This window comes from Hemicordylus capensis, chromosome 2 (assembly GCF_027244095.1).
Source record: "Hemicordylus capensis ecotype Gifberg chromosome 2, rHemCap1.1.pri, whole genome shotgun sequence".
NCBI lineage: Eukaryota > Metazoa > Chordata > Lepidosauria > Squamata > Cordylidae > Hemicordylus > Hemicordylus capensis.
The window spans coordinates 318,008,236-318,035,537 of NC_069658.1; the positions used below are offsets into that span (position 1 = coordinate 318,008,236).

Sequence of the window (27,302 nt, forward strand, 5' to 3'; positions counted from 1 at the left end):
GGATTGCAGCTATGTAGCAGTGGGGAGCAAAGAGACCATAAGGTTAGATTCTCAAGCACTGTTCTCTCTGAACAATTGCTCCATTTCATAATGAATGATGTAGAGAAGCCTATTCCCTTATAGCTTTCAGTCTGAAACACCTTTGTGGTGCCGTTTTCCAAAACTGCAATAGTTACAATTAACTCTACAGTGCACTGAGATATGTTTAAGGAAATTACTATGAAAAATTAAGTGGTGGCTAATACTATAGTATGCCTTTGTACCAAAGTTATTTCTACTTTAAATATTGAGCTACTAATGTGCAAATTAGCTATGAATATTGTACTTTAGGGTACTATTTTCCATGTGCAAAAACAGAACTTTATTCCCACAAAATGATGGGAAGAGAAATTACATCATTTTTCAGTTATGGCAAAATTAACTGCCAAGGCAAAACTTAGAGAATGACAGAAAGGTAATATTTTATTTATTTAACATTTTTCTGTACTGCCCAAAACTTGAGTCTCTGGGTGGTTTACAATTAAAATCATTTAAATATTAAAATCATTTAAACCCAACATTTAAAGTATTAAAACTATAAATCTAATTAAAAGTTTGAGTGAACAAATATGTCCTCAGTGCCTTCTTAAAAGTTGCCAGAGATAGGGAGGCTCTTATCTTAACAGGGAGCGCATTTCAAAGTCCAGGGGCAGCAACGAAGAAGGCCCGTGCCCGAGTAGCCACCAGATGAACTGGTGGCCACCGTAGACGAACCCCTCCAGAAGTTCTCAATGGGTGATGGGGCTCATGGTGAAGAAGACATTCTCTTAAAAACCTAGGGCCTAAGCTGTTTAGGGCTTTATAGGTAATAACCAGCACCTTGTATTTTGCCCAGAAACTTACTATCAACACAGGAGTAATATGGTCTCTCCTAGGTGACCAGAGACCAACCTGTATCACTGACCACATTCTGGACCAACTACAGTTTCTGGACTATGTACAATGGCAGCCCAACATAGAGTACATTGCAGAAGTCTAGTCTGGAGTTTACCAGCATATGTGCCACTGTTCTGAGGTCATTCATCTCAAGAAACAGCTGAAGCTGGCGTATCAGCTGAAGCTGATGGAAAGCACTTCTGGCCACCATCTCAACCTGGGACACTGGGGAGAGGTTCAGATCCAGAAGCACCCCCAGACTGCATACCTGTTCCTTCTGGGGGAACATGACCCCATCCAGAACTGGCAGATCAAAATAGTCTCCCGAGTTCCAACCCTGCACAATAAGTACCTCCGTCTTATCTGGATTCAGCCTCAGTTTGTTATCCCTCATCCAGCCCATCATTGCCTCCAGGCAGGCATTTCAGGAGTTTATGCCTTCTCTTGATGAGGTTGACAAGGAGAAATAGATTTGGGTGTCATCAGCATACTAATAACAAACACCCTGCACTAAATCTCCTAATGATCTCTCCCAGCAGCTTCATGTAGATATTAAACAACATCGGAGACAAAATCGAGCCCTGAGAGAGACCATATAAAAGTTCAGATTTTGAAAAACAAAACTCTCCAAGAGACAGCATCAGGAATCTGCCCATGAGTTAGGAGCGGAACCATTGCAAGGCAGTTCCTCCCACCCCCAATCCCCTCAAATGTTACAGAAGGATACTATGGTCAATAGTATCAAAGGCCGCTGAGAGATCCAAAAGGACCAACAGACTCACGCTCCCTTTGTCAATTCCCAGTTGGAGATCATCCATAAGGACAACCAAGGCAGTCTCTACCCCAAAGCCCACCTGAAAGTCAGTTTGAAACGGGTCTAGATAATCAGTTTCCTCCAAGACCTCCTGGAGCTGAGAGGCAACCACATTCTCAATCACCTTGCCCAGCCTCGGAAAGTTGGATACAGGTCTGTAGTTGCTTAACTTCAAGGGATCCAAGGCAGACTTCTTCAGAAGTGGTCTAATGATTGCCTCCTTAAGATAGGGAGGCCATCCTGCCCCAGATAAGTATTTATGATCTCTTCCAAGCACTCTACAACAGCTTCCCTACCAGATAGTATAAGTCATGTTGGACAAGGATCAAGAGGGCATGAGGTAGGTTGCAGCATTCTGAGCAACCTGTCCACATCCTCAAGAGTCACAAACTGAAACTGATCAAGGGTCACCACATAAGAAGAGCTGCTGGACACATCGGCATCAGACACTGCAACAATTGTGGAGTTTAAATCTAAGTCGGCCCAAAACAAAAGGAGAGATTTTGTCCACAAAAAATGTTGCAGCGAGTAATTGTTGGTTCCAAGTATTGACTCAAGGGGGAAGGAGCAGTCAATAGCTCCCTCACAACCCTGAACAACTCTGCCAAACGTGAACTTGTAGACGTGATACGGGCAGAAAAGAATCGCTTCTTATTGCCTGAGCATAGATCTTCAAATGTGCTCTATATACTAATCTGTTGGATTCAAGTTGAGTATTTCTTCATTTGCATTCTAGTCGCTTCAGCCCCCACAGTTGCCGCTTCAGCCCACACCTTGCCGCTTCAGCCCCCACAGTTTTTCCATATACCAATGGGCCAGTTTTGAAGCGGATAGGAGAGGACGTTTAAGAGCGATCATGTCCACTGCCCTGGTGAGATGCCTGTTCCAATTCTCCACCAGGGCATCAACAAGGTCACTGGCAGGGCCAATCCTAAATCCCTCCAAGGCTTCTCGGAATCCTATTGGATCTAATAATCTTCTCAGGTGGACCATCCTAACAGGCTCCTTATCTTTGCAGAGATGGGATGTGATCGTGAGTCCAACCTTAACCAGATGGTGGTCCATCCATGGCAATGGGGAAATCACAGCAGTCCCCATCCAAGGAACACCACCCTGATCAGAGTGAAAGACCAGATCAAGTGTGTGACCATCAATGTGCGTCGGTCCTGAGACCACTTGGAATAGGCCCACAGTCATCATGGCCACTATGAACTCCTGAGCTGCCAGAACACAGTAATAGATTTACTAACTGGAGAAGTTTTATTAAATATTGGCAGAACAAGGCACATTGTTCCATTGCTCCTTAATCCTATATTTGAACTATTATGATTTATAAACCTACTATGTGGATTAATATTTATGTGGCTTTGAATCTTATTTGTAAATACTGTGGTATTTATCCAGCAGTAAATTTCTTAATTTGTTTGTATTGTCAATATGTCAATTTATAAATTTAATTATAATTGTAATTCAATTATAAATTTAAAAAAGAAAAAAAACCTCTTAGCCACATTTTGTAACAATTTACTCTCATTTCTTAACCAAGCACCCATTATTAACAGATGTAGTTGTGTCCTTTAATGAGAGGTAGGCCCAATATAAACAATCATTCTGTGTTCTGGCTAGCAAAAGAAAGTGAGTACAGAAAACAAAAGAAGTTATGATTCCATAGAAAACAAAAACTGACGCAGACCACATGAATATGCTTTAGAATAGACTGAAGCTGAAATACTGGGCATAGTTAATCTGCTTAAATCCCACTAAAGTCAGTGATGTTTAAAATAGCCAGTTTGCCATTTACAGTTTCTGTGTATAGTTTTTCCTCATTAGGACTCCTAATAAGTTCTAACTAGATTCAAAACAAATAAGCAGTTACACTGAAGTAGGACTAAAATGTTTAGCCACCTTTGAAGTTCTCTAAGCAGTAAAGGATTACTGCTTTATATTATATCTAGTAAGAAACTGTGCATATCCATCTATAAAATTAGATTGAAACTCTGTACATCAGACACCTAAATGGAATAATTTATTTTATTTTGTTCTGAACATGTTTGCTAGAGGAAAATCATTGTGAGTACCAGAAAATCTTGTGTAGCTACATTGCTGCAATAATGTATATTATTGTTTCAAGGCATTTTAGAGAAAGAAAATAAATAGTTATAGATTTCCTCTTCAAACAGATGTGCGCTCCTTACCTGCCATTGTTTCATGGTAAGCTGGTGGTCCCACCGGCTGTGTGGGATAAGGTGGAGGGTATTGGGTTGGGTAGGGTGCTACTGGCATTCCAGGTTGTGGTTGCACTGGCAGAGGATTATATCCTTGATATGCTCCTGTAGGGTAACCTGGTGGGGGTCCGGACTGCTGAGGATATGGCACCTGCACCACTGTTGTGGTTGTAGTATTGGTAACAACAGCTGTAGTACACAAGATAATGAGGATAGCAGTCAATGCATGGAGAAAATTACTTTCTAAAAGCTTACCCTCCTCAAAGAACCAAGGGCCTGCCGCCCCACATGAAGACACATATTTTCTGTTCTTCCAACTCTATCCTAAATTTTAAAACCTGGATATTGACTTTTCCAAATACTCCAAAACTTGCTACCTCAAGCTTTTCATGCTGGCATCAAGTCTAAAATATCACCGATGCCAGCCAAAACAGGGTCTTGGTCTCCAATATGTTAAAACAACTGTTCAGTTCTTTTACACTCACTTTTGAGTTTATCTACTGGTCTGGCCAGCCAGTCCACATCAGTTTAGGAAGGTAGCCAGCCTGTCCCCAACATCAAAAAGGTTGAGAAATACTGATCTAATCAATGGCCTTTCTAAGTGGAATGTGACAAATTACTTTCATTTAGTAGTGAAACTGGTAATGTGTGTTTTTTTTTTAATTACATTTTTATACTGCCCCATCCAATGGCTCTGGGTGGTACACAACAAGTAAAAAATGAAAACAAACACCATTTAAAACAATTAAAAACCATTTAAAATATTTAAGAACAATTTAAAAACCTTGGAAGGCAAGGCCAAACAAGTAAGGTTTTTTTTTAGCAGTATTGCTATTTTACTCCCTCTACCATGGTGGTTTTGTTTGTCATTAGAACAGAAACTGGAAAAATGTCCGTATGATAATCTTCCATGCAGACTAATGCCTAGCCTTATAGCTTTCCCCCCCATATATACATATGGCTTGTACAGAAATAAATGTTCTACAAAGCAATTTTAATTAATACTGTTTTCCAATTAAGCTCTTATTGTAACCTTTAAAAATACCTTTAGGAACGTATGTTCCTCCAAATAATGGTTAAAGACCAATAGATCTCAAGCCATCTGCCCAGAATTTTATTTAAACATATATTTATCTAAAATCTTTTGAAAGGATAAGGCAATGTTCAGATTATGGAGGAAAAACAGCCCTAAATGAAATTCACAAGCCCCACTCCGCAACTTCCTCCAAATATCACAGCTGCTCATAGCCTTCTAAAAGCACTAGCTAGGAAAGCTGGAACAAAAGGTAAGGAGGCTAGACCTACACATAACTCAAACCTTGGGGTGGGGGGTGGGAGCCTTCTCTTTTGTGCCAGTGAAATACTAAATTCACCAACACAAATTTTCCTTAAAAAACAAACCAACAAAAAACAATTAGGGGTGTGCACGGAACCGCAGAGCTGCGGTCCGGCACTGTGGGGTGGGTTCCTTTAAGGGCGGGGAGGGTTTACTTACCCCTCCCGCCGCTTTTCCCCCTCCAGCGCTCGTATTTATTGTAGTAATTGGGGCGGCAGGATACCTCCCTGCTGCCCCTTGTCCCTCTGCAATGCCGCCTCCAGGATGGGGTGGGCGCGCGCGTGGCGCTGCAAAGGCGGCGAACGAGAAGCCGGCACAGCACCGAGCCGGCCTCCAGCGCCTCTCCACCCGGCGGCTCCCCCATCCTGACCCGCTGCCAGCAGCCATTGAGAGGAGCTCCGCCAGGGAGGACGCGCCGCCAAGCACAGCCAGCCAGCCGAGTGCTGCCTCCTCCGCGCAGAGGCGGCAGCAGCAGCAGCAGCCGTGCCCAGCCCACCCTCACTTCTGGGTCCCAGGCGACTTCCCCCCACATACAGCATGGCTGCCTTCCTTCTCCTCCTCCCATTGGGCCACGCTGTATGTGGGGGGAAGTCGCCTGGGAGCCGGAAGTGAGGGTGGGCTGGGTGCGGCGGCTGCTGCTGCTGCTGCCGCTGCATAGAGGAGGTGGCGCTCGGCTGGCTGGCTGTGCTCGGCGGCGCGTCCTCCCTGGCGGAGCTCCTCTCAGTGGCTGCTGGCGGCGGGTGAGGATGGGGGAGCTGCCGGGCGGAGAGGCGCTGGAGGCCAGCTCGGTGCTGTGCCGGCTTCTTGTTCGCCGCCTTCGCAGAGCCGCGTGCACGCCCACCCCGTCCTGGAGGCGGCATTGCAGAGGGACAAGGGGCAGCAGGGAGGTATCCTGCCGCCCCAATTATTACAATAAATACGAGCTCTGGAGGGGGAAAAGCGGCGGGAGGGGTAAGTAAACCCTCCCCGCCCTTAAAGCTACCCCTTCAACCCAAACTGAACCGGCCAGGTCCGGACCGGTCCGGAGGCCTTTACAATGGCCTCTGGACCGGTCCGGACCCATCCCTAAAAACAATGATCATTTCATCCTGCCTCTAAATTAAGCAATATGTTTTACTTTTTAAAACAAAAGGTTTGGAAAGCAATTTAGAAAATTATGCATTAAATACCTTTGGTCTAAAAGCTAGTTATAGTTAGGGATGTGGAAGAACCCTTAGGACCTCCGAACCGGTTCAAACAACTGGCTGTCCGGCTGGTTCGAAGTGTGTGTGGGGGGGAAAGTCTGACTTTAAGGGCAAGGGAGGGTGCACTTACCCCTCCCTCTGCTTTCCCCCTGCCAGCGATCCTTTAGCAACTGCTCCTTCGGGGTGGCAACATACCTCCCTGCCGCCCCATCTCCTCTTTTCCTGGAAGTACCAGGAAGCATCCAGTACACGAATGTGGTACTTCTGGGAAAAGGGGAGATGGGGTAGCAGGGAGGTATGCTGCTGCCCTAAGGAGTCTTTGCTAATGGAGCGCTGGCGGGGGATGGAAGGAGGGATAAGTGCACCCTCCCCCTCCCTTAAAGTCAGACACACACACACCCGGTTTTGAACATCCCCCGCCTGGTTCCGAGCACATCCCTTGTTATAGTTTGACCATTAAATGAATGATTACCAAAATGGATTTTAAATAAATAAATAAATAAATGCACACATTTCCAGAAGCAGAACTCCATAGTTTTCTTTGTCATTTGCTGCATTACTTCACTATTCTTAGAATAGCGATAAACCCTCCTGAAATTTAATATACACATTCCTTTCTGCAGCTGCATCTCTGAACTGTATATTACTAATAAGCACTGTAAAAAAAAGGCGGGGGGAAGTGTTTGAAGTGCTTATATCTGGCATCAAGATTTTTAAAATTATTATTTGAGTTTGACAATGGCACTCATCTTTTTTTACAAGGATGAAAGGAATAAGTGATACTTACGCCGACGTGGTGATCGGCATGCTTTATACAAACAGCAACATGAACATGTGAAGCAGAGAATGACAATCACCATAAAGAGAACGAACAATGCAATTCCGATGCCTAAAAATGTTCCAAAACTGAAAGAGAAAAAGATTTTAGTTGTATATGCTACAATCTTTTGTTTTTAAAGGAAAACTTTACAAATACTACATACAGTTACAAATATTATTTTACAGTTCAACAAATCTGGAAGTTCAACAATTAAGACTGAAAACAATGATAAAGCACATAAAAATGTATAATTATTCTTGGTTAGTCAGACATCTGCTTGTTAGAGAATGAACACATGTTAAAAATAACCTTTAGTGGGCAAGTACAGATTTTCCCTTCAAGAAAGGAAAACCACTGTCATCTTGTCTTATGAATCTCTTGAAACAACATGGCAGATTGGCCAAAACAAAAAACAAAACCCCACCGCATTTTTATGAATTAGATTAGATTTTTTAAAAAACAAGGCCTGGAGTTCAGGCCCAGAGATGCTTGTATACAGAAAAGCATCATGTGCAACTAATGCTGTGCGAGGTCCAATTGCACACAGCAGCACAAAAACAGATAGATACACATTAGTATCAAGAAACAGATGGGAAGGTGTACCCTGATCTGTCCTGCATTATGACAACTGGTCACACTAGCATGCATATAAACTATACATACTGTATGTAGCCACGTGGATTTGCTTCCTATTTGTACACATCACTGTGTTAGACTACTTGGTCTCTATCGTTTAACAACTGGACTTCCCAAAGCCATTAGCATCTAGCAGTGTGCGCTAACCTATACTCATGGAGGGCATCACTCTAGATCCGTCCTTTTTTAGTGTGACCCAGTCCAGGTGTGGATAGACGGTCTTAACTTGTGCACAGGCCATTTACTGGACTGTGGCACAAGATGACTATCTGACATTTATTTAGTACTGTACCAATAATGTACTTGGCATGATTTAAAAGCAGTATCATTCCTGTCTACAGCAGGATGACCAGGCAGGCTATATTAGGAAGGACTATAGTAACTGTGGATCTTAAGGAGGGGTGTAAAAAGAGAGGGAGAAAGCATGGTGATCAGAGAAGAGAAACCTGCTCCAGGCAATATCAAAATTCCAATCAGTGTAAGTTATTTCATTTTTTAAGAATATTTCTTCTCTTCGAAATTGTTGGTAGCCTTGCTGAAAAATAGGATAAAAATAATCAGCAGACATTAAACAGCTAGTTCTAAGTAGAACTAATGGAGTCTACTTTCCATTTACTTTAACATGGTGACTCCTACCTTGGACCCTCTCCCATGTGCTGTGAATTTGGTTTGTATCTGACTGTAAGTACATAGGTTACAGAAGGGTGTTGTTGTCTATACTTTGTGTGGCTGCCATCTTGAAATATGGTGGATTGGCAAAAAAACAACACGTTGGGCCCCTCAGGACCTCTTTCCATGTGCTGTGAATTCAGTTTGTAGTGAAGTGTAGACACAAAAGTTATTCAAGGAGGGCACTGACTGCTTTTATGGTTTCAGATATTTCAGCAGGCATGGCTCATGTCATTAAAAGCTATTTTCTCAGTCACCAAGTCTACAAACGCCCTTTCCCCCTCTACACCCAAGACTTCTCTTTTCAGCTTGTTTTTACTCTCTGAAATGAATCAAGAGCTCCAGGAAGCTGAAAACACAAAACAGCCACATTTCAACATAGTAGCATTAATCTTCAGTTGCATACTTCTGTCCAGCTGTATTCTTTTCTGTCTTGAACCTTAGGGGCGGAGCAGGTCAAAAATATATTTTCCATTAATAGTATTTTAGTCAATGATCTTGTTGAAATTATACACCGAATGAAAACTAAATATTAATGTTCAGTTTCAGTGATATTTCCATTATGGTGAGGCAACTGAAAGCTCCTTTGCCCTTTCAACCAAAAACTCTATGCAAACTGATCCACTCTTGAGACTGCAGTGGGCCATCTGGCAGCTTCAGCACTGGCCTAATTCCTGAAGCTCTTACCAAGGTTTGAACAAAGTGGGGAAAGAAACCAACAAACAGCTTTCTGTATTGTACGTCACCAGCATCAGATGAAACTGAGATGTGTGAAGGCTGAGTATGGAGAAAACTCTTTCAACCAAGCACAGTGCTGCCCCCAGGTTCATGGGGGTCCTTGCCCAAGAGTCTTTGTAGCCTTCTGTAGCACCAGGGGAGCAGTCCCATCTTTTTCTACTTATTATGCAATGCCCCAATGTCACTGGAGGAAGCAGCAGGGACACTGTATTACAGAAAGGAGGAAGATTCTCAGACGCTAGTGCAGCCACTGCAGTGCACCCCAAGCTGCCACCACCACTAAGGGAAGGGTTTCGGTAAGGCTTATGTTGATGGTAGTGGCAGCAGCTTCAGGGGTCAGTCAAAGGGCCTGAACTGGTCAACCTCTGACACTGTCCCTGTCTAGGGAGTGTCCAGAAAAAGCCAGCCAGACCTTGAAGCTTTAGCTGGTCTCACTGGTAAGTAAAACTAGAGAAGTCTGAAGGTTTAGACAGTTAAAAGTGTGGAGAAGTTCTTGACAGCTCCAAATCAGTTTTAGCTCTCATGGATTTCTCTCCTCCTTTGAATATTGAGTGTTCCCCTTTCTTGTGCTGATACACATACTATCCAGAATTAGGCCCTTTAATCTGTTCAAGACAGTGTGCCAAGATACAAATAATAAAATAATAAAATATTTTAATTGTTTTATTACAAGAAAAACAATAATGGAAAAACCTACAGAAATGTGTTAAGGAAGTGAATTTTGTACATGGGGGGGAAACTTATAAATTCAGGACAATGCACTATTAAGTCAATTAACACACATCTTTGTTGCCTTTAAAAAGTTTGTATTTTTAAGGCAGTTAAATGGCTGTTTCTTCACTGAAAGGAATTTTTTCATGTAGCTCTTCAGGAACTACAACACATCTCGGAATGCCCCCACAATTTTCTGTTATATTGAGAGAGAATTTAAAAAACCCAAGGTTCTTTCAGAATATGTTAATGAGTAACTCAATCGTCATTTTTTTCTGCTTTCATTGTGGTTTGGTTGTGGTCACCAGCTCCACTTCTGTTTCCCCTGAATCCACAGCCCCTGCCTCCAAATCTAGAATTAAGGTGTTGGGGAGACTAGCACCAGAACTATTGTCGCCATCTATGTGAGGAAAATATGTCATACAATAGAGCAGGGGTGGGCCAGCTTGGTACTCCAGCTGTTGTTGAATTACAACTCCCACAATTCCCAGCCACAAAGTATTGTGTATTATGGCTAGGAATGATGGGAGTTGGAGGGCCAAGTGTGCCCATCATTGCTAGAGAGACTAGCAAATGTATCTTACCAAAGCCAATGTGCTTTGCTTGATTGCATGAAGAGCTATTTGCTTCACCCTACTACCAATCTGTATTCCTTGAGTTTGCTTTTCTATAGAACGAGATACCGGGGCAGGGGGTGGGTCTGCACTAAGAAAAAACAACAGGTCAATTCCACTACCATCTCCTCTAAACTCTGGACTGGGTCTGCCAATCCCAGCAGCACGGCCCGGTTCCGTCTTCCATGCATGTGCAGACCACCCTGCATTTAAATTACTTCTAATGGCAGTCGGGGGTGGGGGAGGCGAGAGGGCACCTTACCACCAGCACCAGCTGCAAATGGCCTCCACACATGCACAGAGGCCAGAATTACGCTGTGCTGCTGGGAGCACCGGAGCTGGCTGGAGTTTAGAGGAGCCGCTGGTGGGGAAACCCTCACTGGATTCCCCTTCACATGCATACTCTTTGAAAAGGTTCCAACCCGATTCCATATGAACCAGATTTGAATCGATCTGAACTCGGACTGGCACCCCTATTTGGGGGACCAGGTCAGTTTGAATAGAACTGGGTTTGAATAGAACCAGTTCTGCACATCCGTTATTTCCCTCTATTTTTGCACTCATCCATTTACATTTAGGTGATAAACACACCAGTGAGGCATGCACAAAAAATACAACTCTGTATATAATTGTAAATAATAATCTCCATTTAAAATAATATTCCTTTTCAGCTTTAAAAATGTTCTATTTCAGTAAAGCTGTAAATATTAGCTGCAGGAATTTAAAACATTCTTTTTCAGATTGGAGTTTTGAAAAAAACAGTTTGTTAAGTAATTAATAGTTTGTGATCTTTTCAGGTGGTATGTTTGTGTAGCAGGTCTAATGAAGAAGAGACACAATTGTATAGATTCAACTGGCTTTTCTTTTGATAGCTATTGTACATGTCTAAGGAAATTACACAACTTTCTAAACAGAGTATGTTTTATATTTAACAAAACTTCAGGTACAAAGATTCATTTCAAAACTGTGCTATATATTAGGCTGCTACATAATATAAAGATATGGAGGAAATCCCCAAGGTTTGCAGTTTTTAGCATGAGAGAAATTATGCCTGCAAACAGAACAATTAAAGCTTACCCCATTTTTTTTGTTTCCAGCAAAAGCCTTCAACCCAATTTTTGTCACCTCTAAAATACTCTCTTTTCAATCTCTTAGGTCCTTTTCAGTGGGGAAAAAAACAAAACAAAAAACTAGCTGCATTTCTGGAGGTGTGTTGAAGTTTACGTGCTGTTCCGTATGCAGTGACATCAGCAGAGAAACACAGCAGACTTCTCTGGACACACCTCATTCTATGCTCAACAGCCCTTCTTAAAGGAACAGAGCAATGCTTTTCACTCTTTGCCACAGAGAAGCCCAAAGGATAACAAACAAAGTCAAAATTCACCAAGCTACCCTATACTTCCTGATAATTTAGCTCATTATTCCCAACCTTGAGTATGATGAAGATAGAACTTCTCCAGATATAGGCCATATAATTTAGCATAATCACACAAATGTCCTGAGGAACTAAACAGATTATCACGAACAGATTCAGAACTGTTCCAGAGTTTGTTCAAGAAGTTTCAGTGTTGTATGACTTGTAAAAATCTTTAGGATTGGTAGATTAAAAAGCTAATGTATAAATTGGAATTTAGTTGCTTTTTCTTGGTTAGGACCAGTCTAACAGGTTCTAACCAATAATAATAACAGTATTATGGCATCATATTTTAATAATCCAGTGACTACTTCTCAGAAATTTTTGTGGAGGGTGGGGTGGGGAATGACAAACCTTTATACAGAACAGCCTGGCTTTTAAATGATTCACTCAGACTAAACACTTTTTATTCAACTTTTGATCAGTAAAATGGTTGATTGATTTGATGGCAGCTCTCATTTGATGTTGTAGTGTGCGTGTTTTTAAAAATTGTACAGTACCCAGAGGTCCTAAGACAAAGGATAGTATATAAATAAATAAGAATGTACCCAATCCACAGAAAATAAACTTCTTTGTAGTTTTACTGAGTGTATATTCATCTGACTTTTCAGCAGTCATAATGATCCAGCAAGACTCTTCTTACACTATTTGAAGTGTGCATTGTTTCATTCCCTTCAACGCTAAACTGGCAAAAGTTGTTTGTGGCCTACGTTTGCTGCCTTAAAAACTAAAGGACTGGAGTGATGGATCAGCTCCCTGCCTATGTGACCCAAGGATGAAGGGTGAAGTGGTCACCACTGACCAGCTGCCAAGGTGGAGGGTCGTCCTGGTTGAAGAGGTTAGGTAAGCCCAGGAGGGGTGTCTGGGGCACAACCAGTGGGAGAATGCAGGAGCGCCTACTGCTGGTGCACAGTCCACCCCTAGCAGCAGTATCACCACTGCTTCCTGGTCTAGCAGCATGGTGTCCCTGGGAGGGCCAAGGGAGCCAAAAGTTCCATTTTAGTGTTTCAACCGGTGGTTCACTGAGGGCTTCCTTGGCGTCTTGCCAGGGGTACAGGAGGAGCACACCAAGCCCTGTAACAGTGCTGAACAGTGTGTTCCAGTACCTGCAAGAGCCAGTGGCAGGCCGGGAGATGGAGCAGATCCGTTTTTGGGTAATGCATCACCAAGTCTAGCTGGACTTGGTGATGCTTGCCAGACAGTTCATCTCATGCCACCCCCCCCCCCCGCAAGCAGTGTCCAGAGCAAGAGGCTGTTTCTCCATGGCTGGGGATGTGGTGACACCACAATTCAGGCTTGGAGGGTGACTTGGTGGAGCAGCTGGTCTTCCTGAAGGCCAACCTCCACCTGCTCAGCTATCTGACGCTAGCCATGGAGGATGAGTGACTCATGGTCACCCCCACCTATGCAACACAACTGGCCATTCACCTCAACTCACCCAAACCAGTTGTGTCACTGTCTGCCCATTTGTGCTGCTGACACATGCAGATATTGACATGTGCATAACACATGCAGACACTAGCCCATGATGAGATGGACTGGTGCCCTGACTCACGTGTCAAGCTACCAGCTGGGGCCCAGCACCAATCTGAGGCCATGGTGTTATCCAGGCACAGGCAGGAGTGTCATGGGATATATGGTAGAGAAGAAAGAAGAGTTCCTCTCATGGTAAGAGCCTAGAAGATTTGTTTCTTGTCAGACCATTGGTCCATCTAGCTCAGTACTGTCTGCATCAGGTTAGGACTGCTTTATCCTGTCTCTCTGTGGCAGGCAGGATAGAAGGAAAGTTAGATTTTGTGATTTTCTTTTCTCAGCCTTGAGTATAATATACTGTGCTATTGCTGCTATAACTATCTGGTTTTGTTGGATCTCAGATTGACAAAGGCAGAACTTGAGTGCCTACCTTGAGTTGTGGTTTGTTTTGTTTGTGTGAAAATGTTATGAAAGGGACAGAGCCATCAAAGTAGTTTCAGTTCTTTTTTCACAATAGGTAACTGGCTGAGCTTAGATACAGCTTTAGTCATATAAGACCAGTCTCATATAGTATGAGGACATGTTTAGAGAACCTTTAATCCAGATTAGTCCAAGACCAGTGTTACATTAGAGAAATGCTTCTCATTGGGTCAAAGAGCTGTCTATCCCTGTAAGAGTAAGCCTTCTCCCTCTGCAATTACTACAAATATAGGAGGCAGGAGTATAGCCTGGGTTGATCATTTTCCATCAACTAGCTGGTGTCTTAAGGGAGATGCTGAAGAGATTAATGCTTCCAGCCAAGGACCTGCCTAACTGCTAAACTAAGGAAAACCTCAGTATGCGTTAGGTAAGTTTTTGATTTATTCTTTGTAATTTTGGTGTGTGTTTTCATTACTCCCCCTCATTCCTTATTCTGTGTGCAACTCTTAAATTTCTTAATAAATTTCATATAATCACAAACTCTTCCCCATGTGCCTCGCAAGGTTATGGTGCTACTGAATGCTTTGGTTTTTAGAGTATACCATTTGTCTAGAGCTGGGTTCTGTGGATTCTGGTTGTAGAATGCCAGTAAGCCCTAAGCTAGATAGTTCTAGGAGCTGCCAGTGATTCTAGACTTCAACTGTGTGGCATTTTAAAATTAGGAACAGAGCAATCCTCTACTGAAGGCAGATGCCGGAAAATGCACATTAATATATTTACCCAGAAATGAAGCGAAACCCACATGGCATCAATGAGGTGGCTGGACTGAGAAACGGGTTTAGCAAGCCTTTAGGAAATGTCACCACTCAAGTCACATAATGGGAACACGGAAAGGCACACACTGGTGGGGCTTCCCTCTTTAGAAAGTACTGATGAACAGTACCATCTCAGAATGGGTGGGGGTGAGTCAAGAGAAGCAACTCCTTTGAAAATGTCCCCTTTTCTAAACCAGACCCATTATAGAAAACTAATTACAGTGGTCCCTCGACTTACGAACTACTCGACATAAGTATTTTTCGAGTTACAAACGGCAGTTTTAGATCCGGTTTTAGATGCGGTTTTTTCGACTTACAAATTTTTAGATGGGGTTTCCTCGACTTACGAATTTTACATGCGGTTTCCTTGACTTGCCTGCCTGTTTACTGCCTGTTTATTCTTGAAAAGAAATGTTCCTGTGCAGTTTGCAAGCCTTACTGGGGGTCTGGGTCTTTTTTCTAGGCTGCGGAACACATTAATCCGTTCCCAATGCATTCCTATGGGAAACCGCTTTTCGACTTACGAACTTTTCGACTTACAAATGTGCATTCGGAACGGATTAATTTCGTAAGTAGAGGGACCACTGTATGAGGACTGTGCTACATATGCTCTCTAATTATCTGAATCAGGTCAAGTGTGCTATGGATGTCCTGCACTGAGCAATGCAGGTAACACTACTTGCTACTCTGTATTTTAGTCACCCACCAGTTCCTCAATTCTTCTAAATAAGCAAATGTAGAGTTATCCTGCTAACCTAAAATATATATATTTCACTATGCCCCTTACTCAGCTTTTATGAGTATCCTTCCTAAAGATTCATTTTTAATTATTACAAATACTATTAACAGTATTTGTACTGTTAACAGTACAAACGGAAAGTACCAAAATGTAAATTATCATCTACTTCACAGAGTTGTTGAGAGGGCAAAAATGGTAATGTCATAAAGGCCTGGGCATATTAAGATGCCATAACATGATAAAAAGTCATGTGTGGTGCCAGCATGGTATAGTGGTTAGAGTGCTGGACTAGGGCCGGGGAGACCCAAGTTCAAATCCCCATTCAGCCTTGATACTTGCTGGGTGACTCTGGGCCAGTCACTTCTCTCTCAGCCTAACCTACTTCACAGGGTTGTTGTGAGGAGAAACAAGTATTTAGTACATTGCTCTGGGCCCCTTGGAGGAAGTGTGGGATATAAAATGTAAAAAATAATAAATAAAATAATAAAAAGTAGTACTAGTAACAAGGGAGCCAAATCAAGCCTTCACTCAAATCCAAGTGTATTCCCATTCCGGAGAGTGACTGTTTTTCACTTGGTAAACCAGTACTGAACCCAAACCTACAAGCTCTTAGTTGCCTTGAATCAGAACTAAATGTGTTTAAACACAATAAAACAATAACCGCTTCAAAAACAAGTGGTTTAGTAATCAGCTACCCAGCTTTCAACTATATGAATACCAGGAGGAAGGACTGTACCTCAGTAGAAGAGCATTTGTTTTGCATGCAGAAGGTCCAAAATTCACCAGGCAGGACTGGGAAATATGTCTGAAACCCTGGAGAGCCATGTGTAGTAGACAATTCCAAGACAGAAGCCCGACTGTATAAAGCAGCTTCCTATGTGCTATGAGTAAGATTTTACTTTCCTGTTTATTTTATGCTGTTGCATTTTGTTTGCAAGACACTTAAATTCAAACAATACCTAATTTCCCAAGTTAAGAGACTTAAATTGGAAGCAAAAGAGTATGAACCAGTTTTGATACATTTCATACACAATAATATCAAAGTGTCTGAACCAGTTATCAAACTACTTTTTAAAGGGTAGAATCAAAACTGAACCAGAGACCTAAAACCTTTATAGTTTTGATTTAAATAGTTAACTGGTTTTAATTGTTTTTATTCTGTTGTAAACCAACCTGAGCCATTTTGGAAGGGCGATATATAAATCGAATAATAAAATAAATAAAACACACCGATTAACCTTAACCAGAACTGCACCCACATTCTTAATGGTTGTACTAATATGTAAGATCGAATTGAGGTTAAAAACACACACACATCCCCCTACCCCAAGCCAACCTGCTAGTGACAACATGTAATTAAAGCACAGGTGCACAACTCAAATGCCCTGGGTGGATCAGAACCAACCATGTTGTAGTGCTTGGGAGCAGAGGTCAATTTTTAGGGAATTACTACATTAACTTTAATTATTAATGAAAGAAATTATTAGTTACTTGTGTATCCCTCAGTTATCAATTTTAAAAAATGATAGTGACCAGAAAATAGGCCCTATCCGTGCTCAGACAGTGGGGCACCTGGACATGCCAGTCTCTGCTCCCTAAACTGCTGTTCCTTTTAAGTGCAGGTCTGAATTAAGATTTGGCGTTCATCTCTGCAAGCTGTTGTGTCACATACTATCTTAGGTGGCTTTTTAAAATTACAAAGAGAATCGGCCAACAGCCTTGTTAGCTAAATAGAGCCTTTATGTTCTGAGACAGTGACTGACATCCTGACTAAATTACTCAGTAGTGCTATCAGGAGTTACTCTAGAAGGACTACTAAATTTCAACAGGACTTTTTCTGTAGTAAATTTAGACAGGATGTCTGTTACTATACCCAAATATTAGTTGCTGGGGGTGAACAGGCATGGTCATCACTTTTCTGCTCTACTTGTATGTTTGCCAGAGGAATATGGCTGGTTGCCACCTCATAGAGAATGCAGGACTAGAGGAATATTTGCTATGAGGCAATTCAGGTGTTAGCATACCTGGGCCTGGGAGTATGATGCCAAGTCTCACCCCCCACCTCTGAAGCAAATGCACACACAGATCCACCCCACACTAACCACAAGTACAGAATTTATCTCTTCAGACAAATGCAGCACTTGAGTGGGCTACGGCATGTGTCAGCATAGGAGTGGGACGGGCTGGGACTGGACCCAGGTACAACAATGCCTGAAGAGGGCTCATATCTTTGTTGAAGCTTAAGATACAAATCAAGATCCATTTGTTTTGTCAAAGTTGGTAAAGGTTGATGCTGCTACTGTTTTTTGTTTATTTGAGTTGCGTTTTATTGTGTTTTATTTTTAGAGTGATTATGATTTTATAATTACATTTGTACAGTGCCTTACATGTCCTTGGATAGAAAGGTGATGCAGCACAATCCTATATTATTACTTGGAAGTAAGTCCCAGTGTATTCAGTCAGGCTTACTCACTAGGAAGTCTGTTCAGGATTGTAGCCTTAGAACCGAGGATGACAAAATACACCTACAATGGATAACCGGATGAGGATAAATCTCCTTCTCATCACTGTTTCTGCAAATTATCATATCCTGACACTCTGCAAATTTAAACTAATGTACAAAGACAAGGCCTTTAATTTAGCTTGTTACTAGAATGTGCTATTGCCCTGATCGCCTACAGTGACTGGGAGTTGCAGAAGGAAGTCAGGGAGGTGTCAAAGAGATACAGAGCTTTAATAATGGGTGACTTCAGTTATCCACACAGACTGGGTAAATTCACATTCAAGTAATGATGAAGAGGCCAAATATCTATATATGCTTAATGATTGTGCTGCAGAACAGTTTGTCATGGAACCAACCAGATAGAAGACAACCTTGGACTTAATCCTGAGAGGTACACAGGACCTGGTATGAGATGTCAGTGTTGTGGAATTTTCAGGGAACAGTGACCACAGCATGATCAAATTCAGCATATATGTGAGGAGAGAATCTCCAAGGAAGTTTAACCCAGACACTTTGAATTTCAGAAGAGGAAACTTCTCCAAAATGAGGAATTGGGGTGTTGGGGAGGGGGGGGGGGACGGGGACCTGAAAGGGAAAATCAGGATAGTCACTTCAATCCAGAATTCATGGAGTATATTTAAAACTACAATAGAAGCCCAGTTAGAATGTATACCAAAGAAGGAGGAAAAGAATCCTGAAGTCCAGAAGGATGCCAGCATGGCTAACAAGTCAAGGAAGCTAAAGTCAAGGGTAAGAAGACTTCCTTCAAAAATGGGAAGGGCTGCCCAAATGAAGAAAGGAAAACTAACTCTGTCAAAATAAATGCAAGGAAGCAATAAATGAGGGAGGAAAGAGTTTGAGGAACATTTAGTTAAAAGTATCAAAGGGAATAAAAAAACTTCTTTAAATACATCAGAGGCAGGAAACCTGCCAGGGAGGCAGTTGGTCTGTTAGATGAGGGAGTGAAAGGGAATATTAAGGAAGATACGGAGATTGCAGAGAAGTTAAACGAGTTCTTTGCGTCTATCTTCATGGCAGAGGATACTGAGCATATACCTGTGCCTGAACAGAGCTCCTTAGGGACAGAGGCTAAAGACCTGAAGCAGATAGAGGTGACAAGACATGAAATTCTAAAACTGACAGGAAAAATTAGCAAATCGCCAGGGCCAGATTGCATCCACCTGAGAGTCCTTAAAGAACTCAAATGTGAAATTGCCAACTTCCTTGCAAAATACACAACTTTCCTCTACAATAAGGCTCTGTACTGGAGGACTGGAAAGTAGCCAATGTAACAACATTTTCAAAAAGGGATCCAGGGCCTGGGAGAATCTGGGAAATTACAGGCCAGTTAGCTTAACTTCTGTACTGGGTAAATTGATGGAAAGCATCCTAAAAGAGAAGTATTAAGCATATAGAAGAACAGGCCTGCTGATGGAGAACCATAATGGCTTCTGCAAAGGTAAATCTTGCCTCACCAGCAGATGACACCAAACTATTTAGGTAGTGAAATCCAGAACAGAATGCGAGGAGCTCCAAAAGGAACTCTCCAAACCGGATGAGTGGGCAACAAAATGGCAGATGCCGTTTAATGTTAGCAAGTGTAAAGCGATGCATACTGGGGCACAAAAAAACCACACACACAACACACACACCACCTTCACATGTATGCCAATATGGTCTGAGCTGTGACTAACCAGAAGAGGGATCTTGGGGTCATGGTGGACAGCTTATTGAAAGTGTCGACACAATGTGTGGTGGCTGTGGAAAAGGCCAATTCCATGCTTGGAATCATTAGGAAGGCGACTGAAAATAAAACAGTTAACATCATAATGCCCTTATACAAATCTATGGTACAGCTACATTTGGAGTACTGTGTACAGTTCTGGACACCATACCTCAGAAAGGACATTACAGAACAGGAGAAAGTGCAGAGGAGGGCAACCAAGATGATTACAGCCTAGAGCACCTTCCTTACGATGTAAGGCTACAACACCTGGGGCTTTTTAGTTTAGAGAAGAGATGACTGAGGGGGAGACATGGGAGCATTCTATAAAATCATGCATGGTGGTGAGAGAGAGAATATTTTCTCCCTCTCACATAACACTAGAACCAGGGGTCATCCCATGAAACTGCCAAGAAATTTAGGACTGACAAAAGGAAGTACTTTTTCACACAATTAATCTATGGAATTCTCTGTCATAAGATGTGGTAACAGCCACCAGCCTGGATGGCTTTAGGAAGAGCTTAGATAAATTGATGGACAAGTCTATCAATGGCTACTAGGCTTAGGCCACCTCCAGCCTAAGAGGCAGGATGCCTCTAAATACCAGTTGCAGGGGAGCAACATCAGGAGAGAGGGCATGCCCTCACCCCTTACCTGTGGGTTTCCCTGAGGCATCTAGTAGGCCACTGTGAGAGACAGGATGTTGGACTAGATGGGCCTTGGGTCTGATCCAGCAGGTTCTCTGTGTTCTCGAATACAATGGTCACATTTCTGAGCACATGTGAACATAAAAACCTTTACCAGCCAACAATCATGGTTTGTGAGAAAGGCATTTATCAGCATGATAGGTAAAGTAAAGTGTGCTGTCAAGTCGATTTTGAGTCCTGGCGACCACAGAGCCCTGTGGTTTTCTTTGGTAGAATACAGGAGGGGTTTACCATTGCTTCCTCCCATGCAGTATGAGATGATGCCTTTCAGCATCTTCCTATATCGCTGCTGCCCTATATAGTACCAGCGGGGACTTGAATCAGCAACCTTCTGCTTGTTAGTCAAGCATTTCCCTGCTGCGCCACTTAAGGTGACTATACATTACATGAAAATATATGGGACTGTGACTCAGGCATCAAGATAAACACAAGGAACCATCATACTGTGCATAGTAATTATTATATAGCACCATCCATGTACATGATGCTTTAAAAAGAATAAGATAGTGCCCTGGGGGCTTACAATCTAGATAATATCTGAAGTTACCTGGAAAAGTCTACCATTTTGAATCAGACAGGCCATCATTATACCACTGAATATTTCACATTCTGAAGACTACTGGCCTACTACTACAATTCTAAATAGAATTTGCAGCCCCTGAACACTTTTTCCACGCACTTCTCAAACCAGTTCTCACAGGGCCAGTTCAGATGATACCTTACTGGTCTACTTTAATTAGAAAGGGTGCACATGAAGAACACGTCCCTCGTGACATCTTCGTGAGAATGTGATCCTGGCATACTCCCAATACGTCCCTCTATCGTGTGTGGAGGGACCTGCTCATCTGAATGGCCACTCTGCACACACTGGCACTCCAAAGAAAGGTGTGTGTGTGCATAGAGCACCCATTCAGATGAATAGTATGCACCCTCCATGCACCAGGACATCAGCTGAAGACGACATAGGGAGGTACTTTCTTGGAGAATCCCTTTTGTAATAATGTGGGCCAATAAGGCAATGTCTAAACCAGCCCACACATATACTTAACATTTTTTGTAAGTAAACCCACTGATTTACCTGGGAGGAGAATACTCCCAATCATAGTCCCTCAGTTTCATTGCTTCTCCCATGACTGGCAGATCTGTCCTGTAGTAATGAAGAAAAAAAATCAAGTGAAACAAAGCTATTTTTATATCATTAAGTGATTGTTTTGTGTTCTGCAAGTGTTCTTTATTCCAACTAGCCAAAACAATGCATTGTATGTCAGCATTTTGGAAGCTGGTTTAATTGTGCTTGCACTCTCACATATTAGGTGAGAAAACAGTAGCACTGCTTAAGAAGCTTGAGCTAAATGAACTATTAAATTAAATGAAACCTTATGAAGTACATATTTTCAAGCGCACAGATCTTATAAGCTGACAACACAGAATATAAATGAGGCAGTAGGGAACTAGCACCAGTACAAGTGGTAAGCTCAGTCCCTTGCATGGGCATTTAAACACCCATAATGGCATATGTCAGGTAAGGAAGAATACTACTGCTGTCTGTGCCACAATTCTCCAGCCCCTCTGTCACAATGCTGTGTTGTACAAAAGGCTTGCTTGGTCTTCTGTATACAATGAATGCTGGAGAGCCATTAGAATGAGACTTCTGAAGAATAAAGAGAGTTAACCTTTTGTGAGAAGCAAGATGAACATTGTGTTCAGGGTGCTGCTTTATATGAAAAAGCACACAGTGCACACTAAACTTTTATCCTCAATGACAACATGGCTTATATTTAGCCATTTATCTTATGAAATAGAAGCAAAAACATAACCAAGACCAGCAAAAAAAAAATCTATCAAGAGAACAAAAGCTAATCCAGAAAAGAACTATGTCAGTTTAACTCAAGGGCCTTCTGAAAGAGCCAGATTTCAGCTTAACACCTGAAGGTGTATAGTGTCAGGGCCTCACTGGGGCAAGCCAGACTTCCACATTCTTAGCACCACCCTTGCAGTGCTGAGTGGGCTGTTGTCCTCTGACAAGGGCTGTCAGCAAGCCCAACCTGGGAGCACTGGAGAAGTGGAAGAGAATTGTCCCAGCACCCACTCCAGCTCTGGGAATGCAAGGAAGGATGGAAATTGTTTGGCATGGCACATCTTAGCAGGGCCAAACCAGCAAGCTCCACACCTTCGTTTCCTACTTTGGTGGAGAAGAGGGAAGCAGAGAGCTTCTTTGGGCCCTGCACTGTCACAGTGCTCAGGGAGCCCCCACCAAGCAACAGCCAAACACCTCAGCCTCACTTTTTCCTCTCCTTTTCTTTCCAGGGAAGGGGGCCTGACCATGTTTGATGGAGGGGCCGGGGCACGTGGCCACAGTCAGCCCACAGTTTATTATTTATTTATAAACCGCCCCATCCAAAGGCTCTGGGTGGTCTACAACAAATTTAAAAAGACATAAACACACCATAAAAAGACACCATTTAAAACACAGTGCTAAAAACAAAACAAAACAATTTAAAAATAATAAAAATACTTAAAACAAAAACACAAAAAACCAAAACAGTTGTGGAACTCTGGGGCAGACAGTCCCTAAAGAAGTCCTGCTCCTAATGGATCTCTGCTGAACCTCAATGGAAGCACTGAGAGCCAAGCCTTTGCTATGAAATAGAGTGCATGAGATGGCAAATACAGGAGAAGGCAGTCCTTAAGAGAACCACAACTTAAGCTACTTCGGGCTTTAAAAAATGGTTAAAACCAGCACCCTGAGTTGAGCTCACAAACAAGCAACCATGCTCCATTCAGCCAATTCCAGTGAATAGCCTTCGGGTTACATTCTGTATTAACTGAAGTTTACAGACAGGTGTCAGGCACAGGCCTACACAGAGTGCATTACAGTACTCATAACCCACAACAGTGGTGCTTCAAATATTATTTCATGACCATGTAACATTATTTTAGCATGTTATGCAAGGTGAGAAGCATAGATTAGATGATAAATATATTACAAGGAGTCCAGTATAGCTGTAACATTTTTACCTTTCTGATGGCTGCAAATTACATTTAAGTTGATCATCTTCATCAAGTTGCAGAGAAGTCTCTGAGCAACAATATCGGTAGGTGCAGATTCCGCAGCAGAAGTCTGGACATTTTTTTTCTGAATATAAATTATTATTGGAATCTTTGTATGCCTTGCAATTTTCACAGAAACCTGTGAAGATGACACAAGCAGCAAGTTAGAGCATTCCCCCATCAGATAATTCAGTATAAGATTGCAAATCAGAACCGTCTCTCTCATTTGGATCTTTCTTCTTCCTGGAGGCATCTTACTTGCATGCGTAAAACTACACCACATAATTACACCTCCCTCAAAACAATACAGGTTGAATACCCCTTATCCAGACTGCTTGGGACCAGAAGTGCTCCGGATTTCAGATTTTTCCAGATTTGGGAATATTTGCTCTCTCTTGCAAGGCAGGGATGGAGGAGCCCCCTTTGCTGCCTCATGCCAGGGGAAGGCCAGTTTAAGGATTAACCTAAGGAAGTCCAGATTCCTAGAGAGGCATCTATGAAGAAACACTTCCCTTCCGGCCCCTGCCCCGAGAAAGGAGCCTTTGTGTCTTTTCTTGCCCACAGGATATGCAGCCCCACCTTGAAGAAGAGAACTCAGTGGTTGCCAATGTATATGGGGTGCGGGGACCTCAGATCCAGGGGGGGAGGCAATGCAAGGGAGGAAAGCAGGGAGTGGGCTTGGAAACCAGGGAAGAAATGTCCCAGGTGGGCAATGAGGGGGATGAGATGTGTGCAGCCTTCTGAAATAAGTAAGTTAATAAGTAAGTTTTGACTGCATGTTTAAAAGCAGCAAGTCTGCGAGTGAGTGAGCTGAGGCTTTTTTGTTGTTACGGTGTGGTGTCCGGATTTTGGATGTCTGGATAAGGGATACTCAACCTGTACAAAATTATTGGGGGTGGGGGGAAACAGCTCCTTTCAGTTTTAAAAAAAGAGGTTGAAAGAGCATCAATTAACAAAGCAATATTTGGGAAGGGGGTTAGACTTCCTTAACAGGAAGTCCAACCCCCTTCCCAAATATTGCTTTGCTAATAGCAAACACCTTTTGTTTACCCAACAAACACCCAACACCTTTACCTGAAGCTAACCCATCTACTAGGAGCAAGTGGAGGAAGATAACCCACACTTACGGATTACCTACTCCACTTTGAAAGAGCATCAATTAGCAAAGCAATATTTGTAAGCCCAATGGAATGGAAATGTGAAGAACAGGGTTACCAGATCAGTAGTTTAGAGTCTGTTCTGGAGGCTTTTAAGGAGCTTGCTTTCAGTTGGCTCCCCAGCGAGTGAGTCATCATGCATTCCTTGTTGAAACATATCAGTTGCAGAAAATGCTGCTGTCTCCACAGACAATTACATATTCAAAATGGCAAGCAAGAGATTTCCCCTGATCTTTGGTTCTTTCCTTTTTCCTTTTTCAGAGAAGGGACCCAAGCCACTGACAGTTTGGTAGTAAGAGCAAATAGTTTCAAAAGAGCCATACCATGACAGTTAACTCCATTAAAGACCACCAAGACATATAACATGGCAATAGTAGCTGTTGATATGGTAATCGTGATTATGTTGATTTTATCATTTTACACAATAGCTTAGAGTAAGAATTCTGGAGAATGGTCACATGGATCATGTTTCTAAATATTAGCAATTCCATTCATTTTGTACAACTGTTATCCCTGTTAATAATTTAACAGTATACCATAAATCAGAATGCATTTACAAAGGCAAATGAAGCGTGGCGTCCTGCAATATCATATATGCCAAATGTTAACTCACAACGAACTTGAATCATTACATCCTGTATAAAATGAGCCAAGGGCTTAAGCACTACCATGATATTAATGCTTATTCTATTACAGCAGATATTAATTGTATCTCTCATCATACATATGGCATGCAATTTCCACTGACTATTCAAGTGCAAACAGAGAAATACTCCATGACATTCTGTTCAGTGATAACCATTTTCAACACTATATCAGAAGTGGAGTGGAGTCTGATCGAAGATATTTCACTGCAGCGGCCGACACACTGCATAGGGTTCATGCAAGAATGCTGTTGAACAACCACAAAAATTGCACAAGCACCATTGTGCAACTGTTGGTGCAATTGTTGCTCTTGCACAACTGTACAAACCATGTGTGTAATACTGTGCACCATGTATGTAATTTTGTGCAGTATGTCAGCCACTATTTCTAGACTGCTCCAAAATACATTGGCCTGAAGAGCTTAAGCTAAATACAAACGGGAGAGTTATGGAGCAAAAAACCTTTTAGTCGATTAAGCCTTAAGGCCTAATCTGCAACATATTGAATAAATCTTATCTAATTCAATGGGACTTGTTGCTCTCTAGTAAATTTGAATTTAGTCTAATCTCACAAAATATTCTGACCATCCCAAAAGCAGATCTGAGGATAATCAGAAACTCCACAACTTGGGACTCTTGAATGGCCCATCACCGTGTGCTACTGGTTCTCTCCTGCTTGTGCCAGCAAATATTAAAAAGAAATCTGAAGGACTCATTTCCCCCTCTAGTTTGTACCCAAAGATCAGCAGACAGAATGGAATCCTAAAAGAAAACTCCAAGACAGCTATAATTAATGTTCAGCTCAAGTCTACAACATTTGCACCAGCTGCCAGTTTAGTTTCTAGGCTCAATGGAAGGCATTGGTTTCAACCTATAAAGCCCTCCACCGTCATGTATGGGACATGCATATCTAAGCAACTGACCTTCCCTAGAAGACTGCCAATCTGTTAGGATTGTCTAGTTAGGGCCCTGACCAGAATCTCTTCCTCCAGAAGACATTTGAACAATGGATGGAAAGAACTGACCTTTCCATTTGTCACTACCAATATTTTAAATCGCTTTCCTAGAAGCATTACAGCAAATCTGCTTTTTACTGGGCTTCCAAAAGAGGAGGAGAAGGAGAAGAAGTCCATATATATTTTTACAGGCCTTTGGCACTATCATATGTTGATGCGGATGTGGAAGTAGTTTGATTTATCATCAGTTGCTTTCAAAGTTTTAGATATGCTACAGGTTTTTCAAATCAGATCTTAGGTCTGGTTTTTTTAATCAGCTATGTGGGCTGCCTCGAAGGATGGCAGAGGTGGGTTTTAAATAAATTCATGAAATAAAATCTATATTGTTTTCTACTACAGATAACATTGTGGACACATTTATTTATCCATCTATCATATTTATATACATCCCTAGATGGTGTACACAATCCAAGTTACTCTCACTCTCTCTCTCTCTCTATATATATATATAAAAGACACTTTCACAGAACAAAAAACTGAAATCAATTCACAGAGTAAAACAAAATTTTACAGGATAAAAACAGTTTAAAATTAATTTTAATTAAAAGCTTGAGGAAACAGGTATGTCTTGAGTCTTTTCAAAAGCAACCAGAGATGGAGAAGCTCTTATTTTGACAGGGAATGCATTCCGAAGGCCTGGAGCAGCCACAGTGAAGGCCGGGCCCTGTGTCACCAACAGATGAGCCAACAGCAACCATGACCGTACCTCCCCAGATTATATTTATAGGAGGGAGGGTTCATGACAAATAAGGCAGCCTCCTAAGTACCCTGGACCTAATCCGTTCAGGGCTTTATAGGTAATGACCAGCACTTTATTTCACTCGGAAAGATATCGGCAGCCAATGGAATTCTTTCAGAATCAGTGTTATATGGTCCCTTCGGGTTATCCCAGAGCCAGTGAGGCTGCTGTATTGTGTACCAGTTGTAGTTTCTGGACTATGTACAAAGGCAGCCTGATGTACAGTGTATTACAGTAGT

General features: G+C 42.2%; 1 protein-coding gene across 1 annotated transcript in view; it reads right to left on the bottom strand.

The window, feature by feature from the left end:
* The window catches only part of SHISA5 (shisa family member 5), a 50,996-nt gene that overhangs the window by 5,971 nt on the left and 17,723 nt on the right, over positions 1-27,302 (bottom strand). The window contains exons 2-5 of the mRNA XM_053297804.1: positions 23,475-23,646; positions 21,535-21,603; positions 7,262-7,380; positions 3,925-4,143 (exon numbers count right to left, since the gene is read on the bottom strand). Coding sequence (XP_053153779.1) covers positions 3,925-4,143; positions 7,262-7,380; positions 21,535-21,603; positions 23,475-23,646 — 579 coding nt within the window. The remainder of the gene's footprint in view (positions 1-3,924; positions 4,144-7,261; positions 7,381-21,534; positions 21,604-23,474; positions 23,647-27,302) is intronic.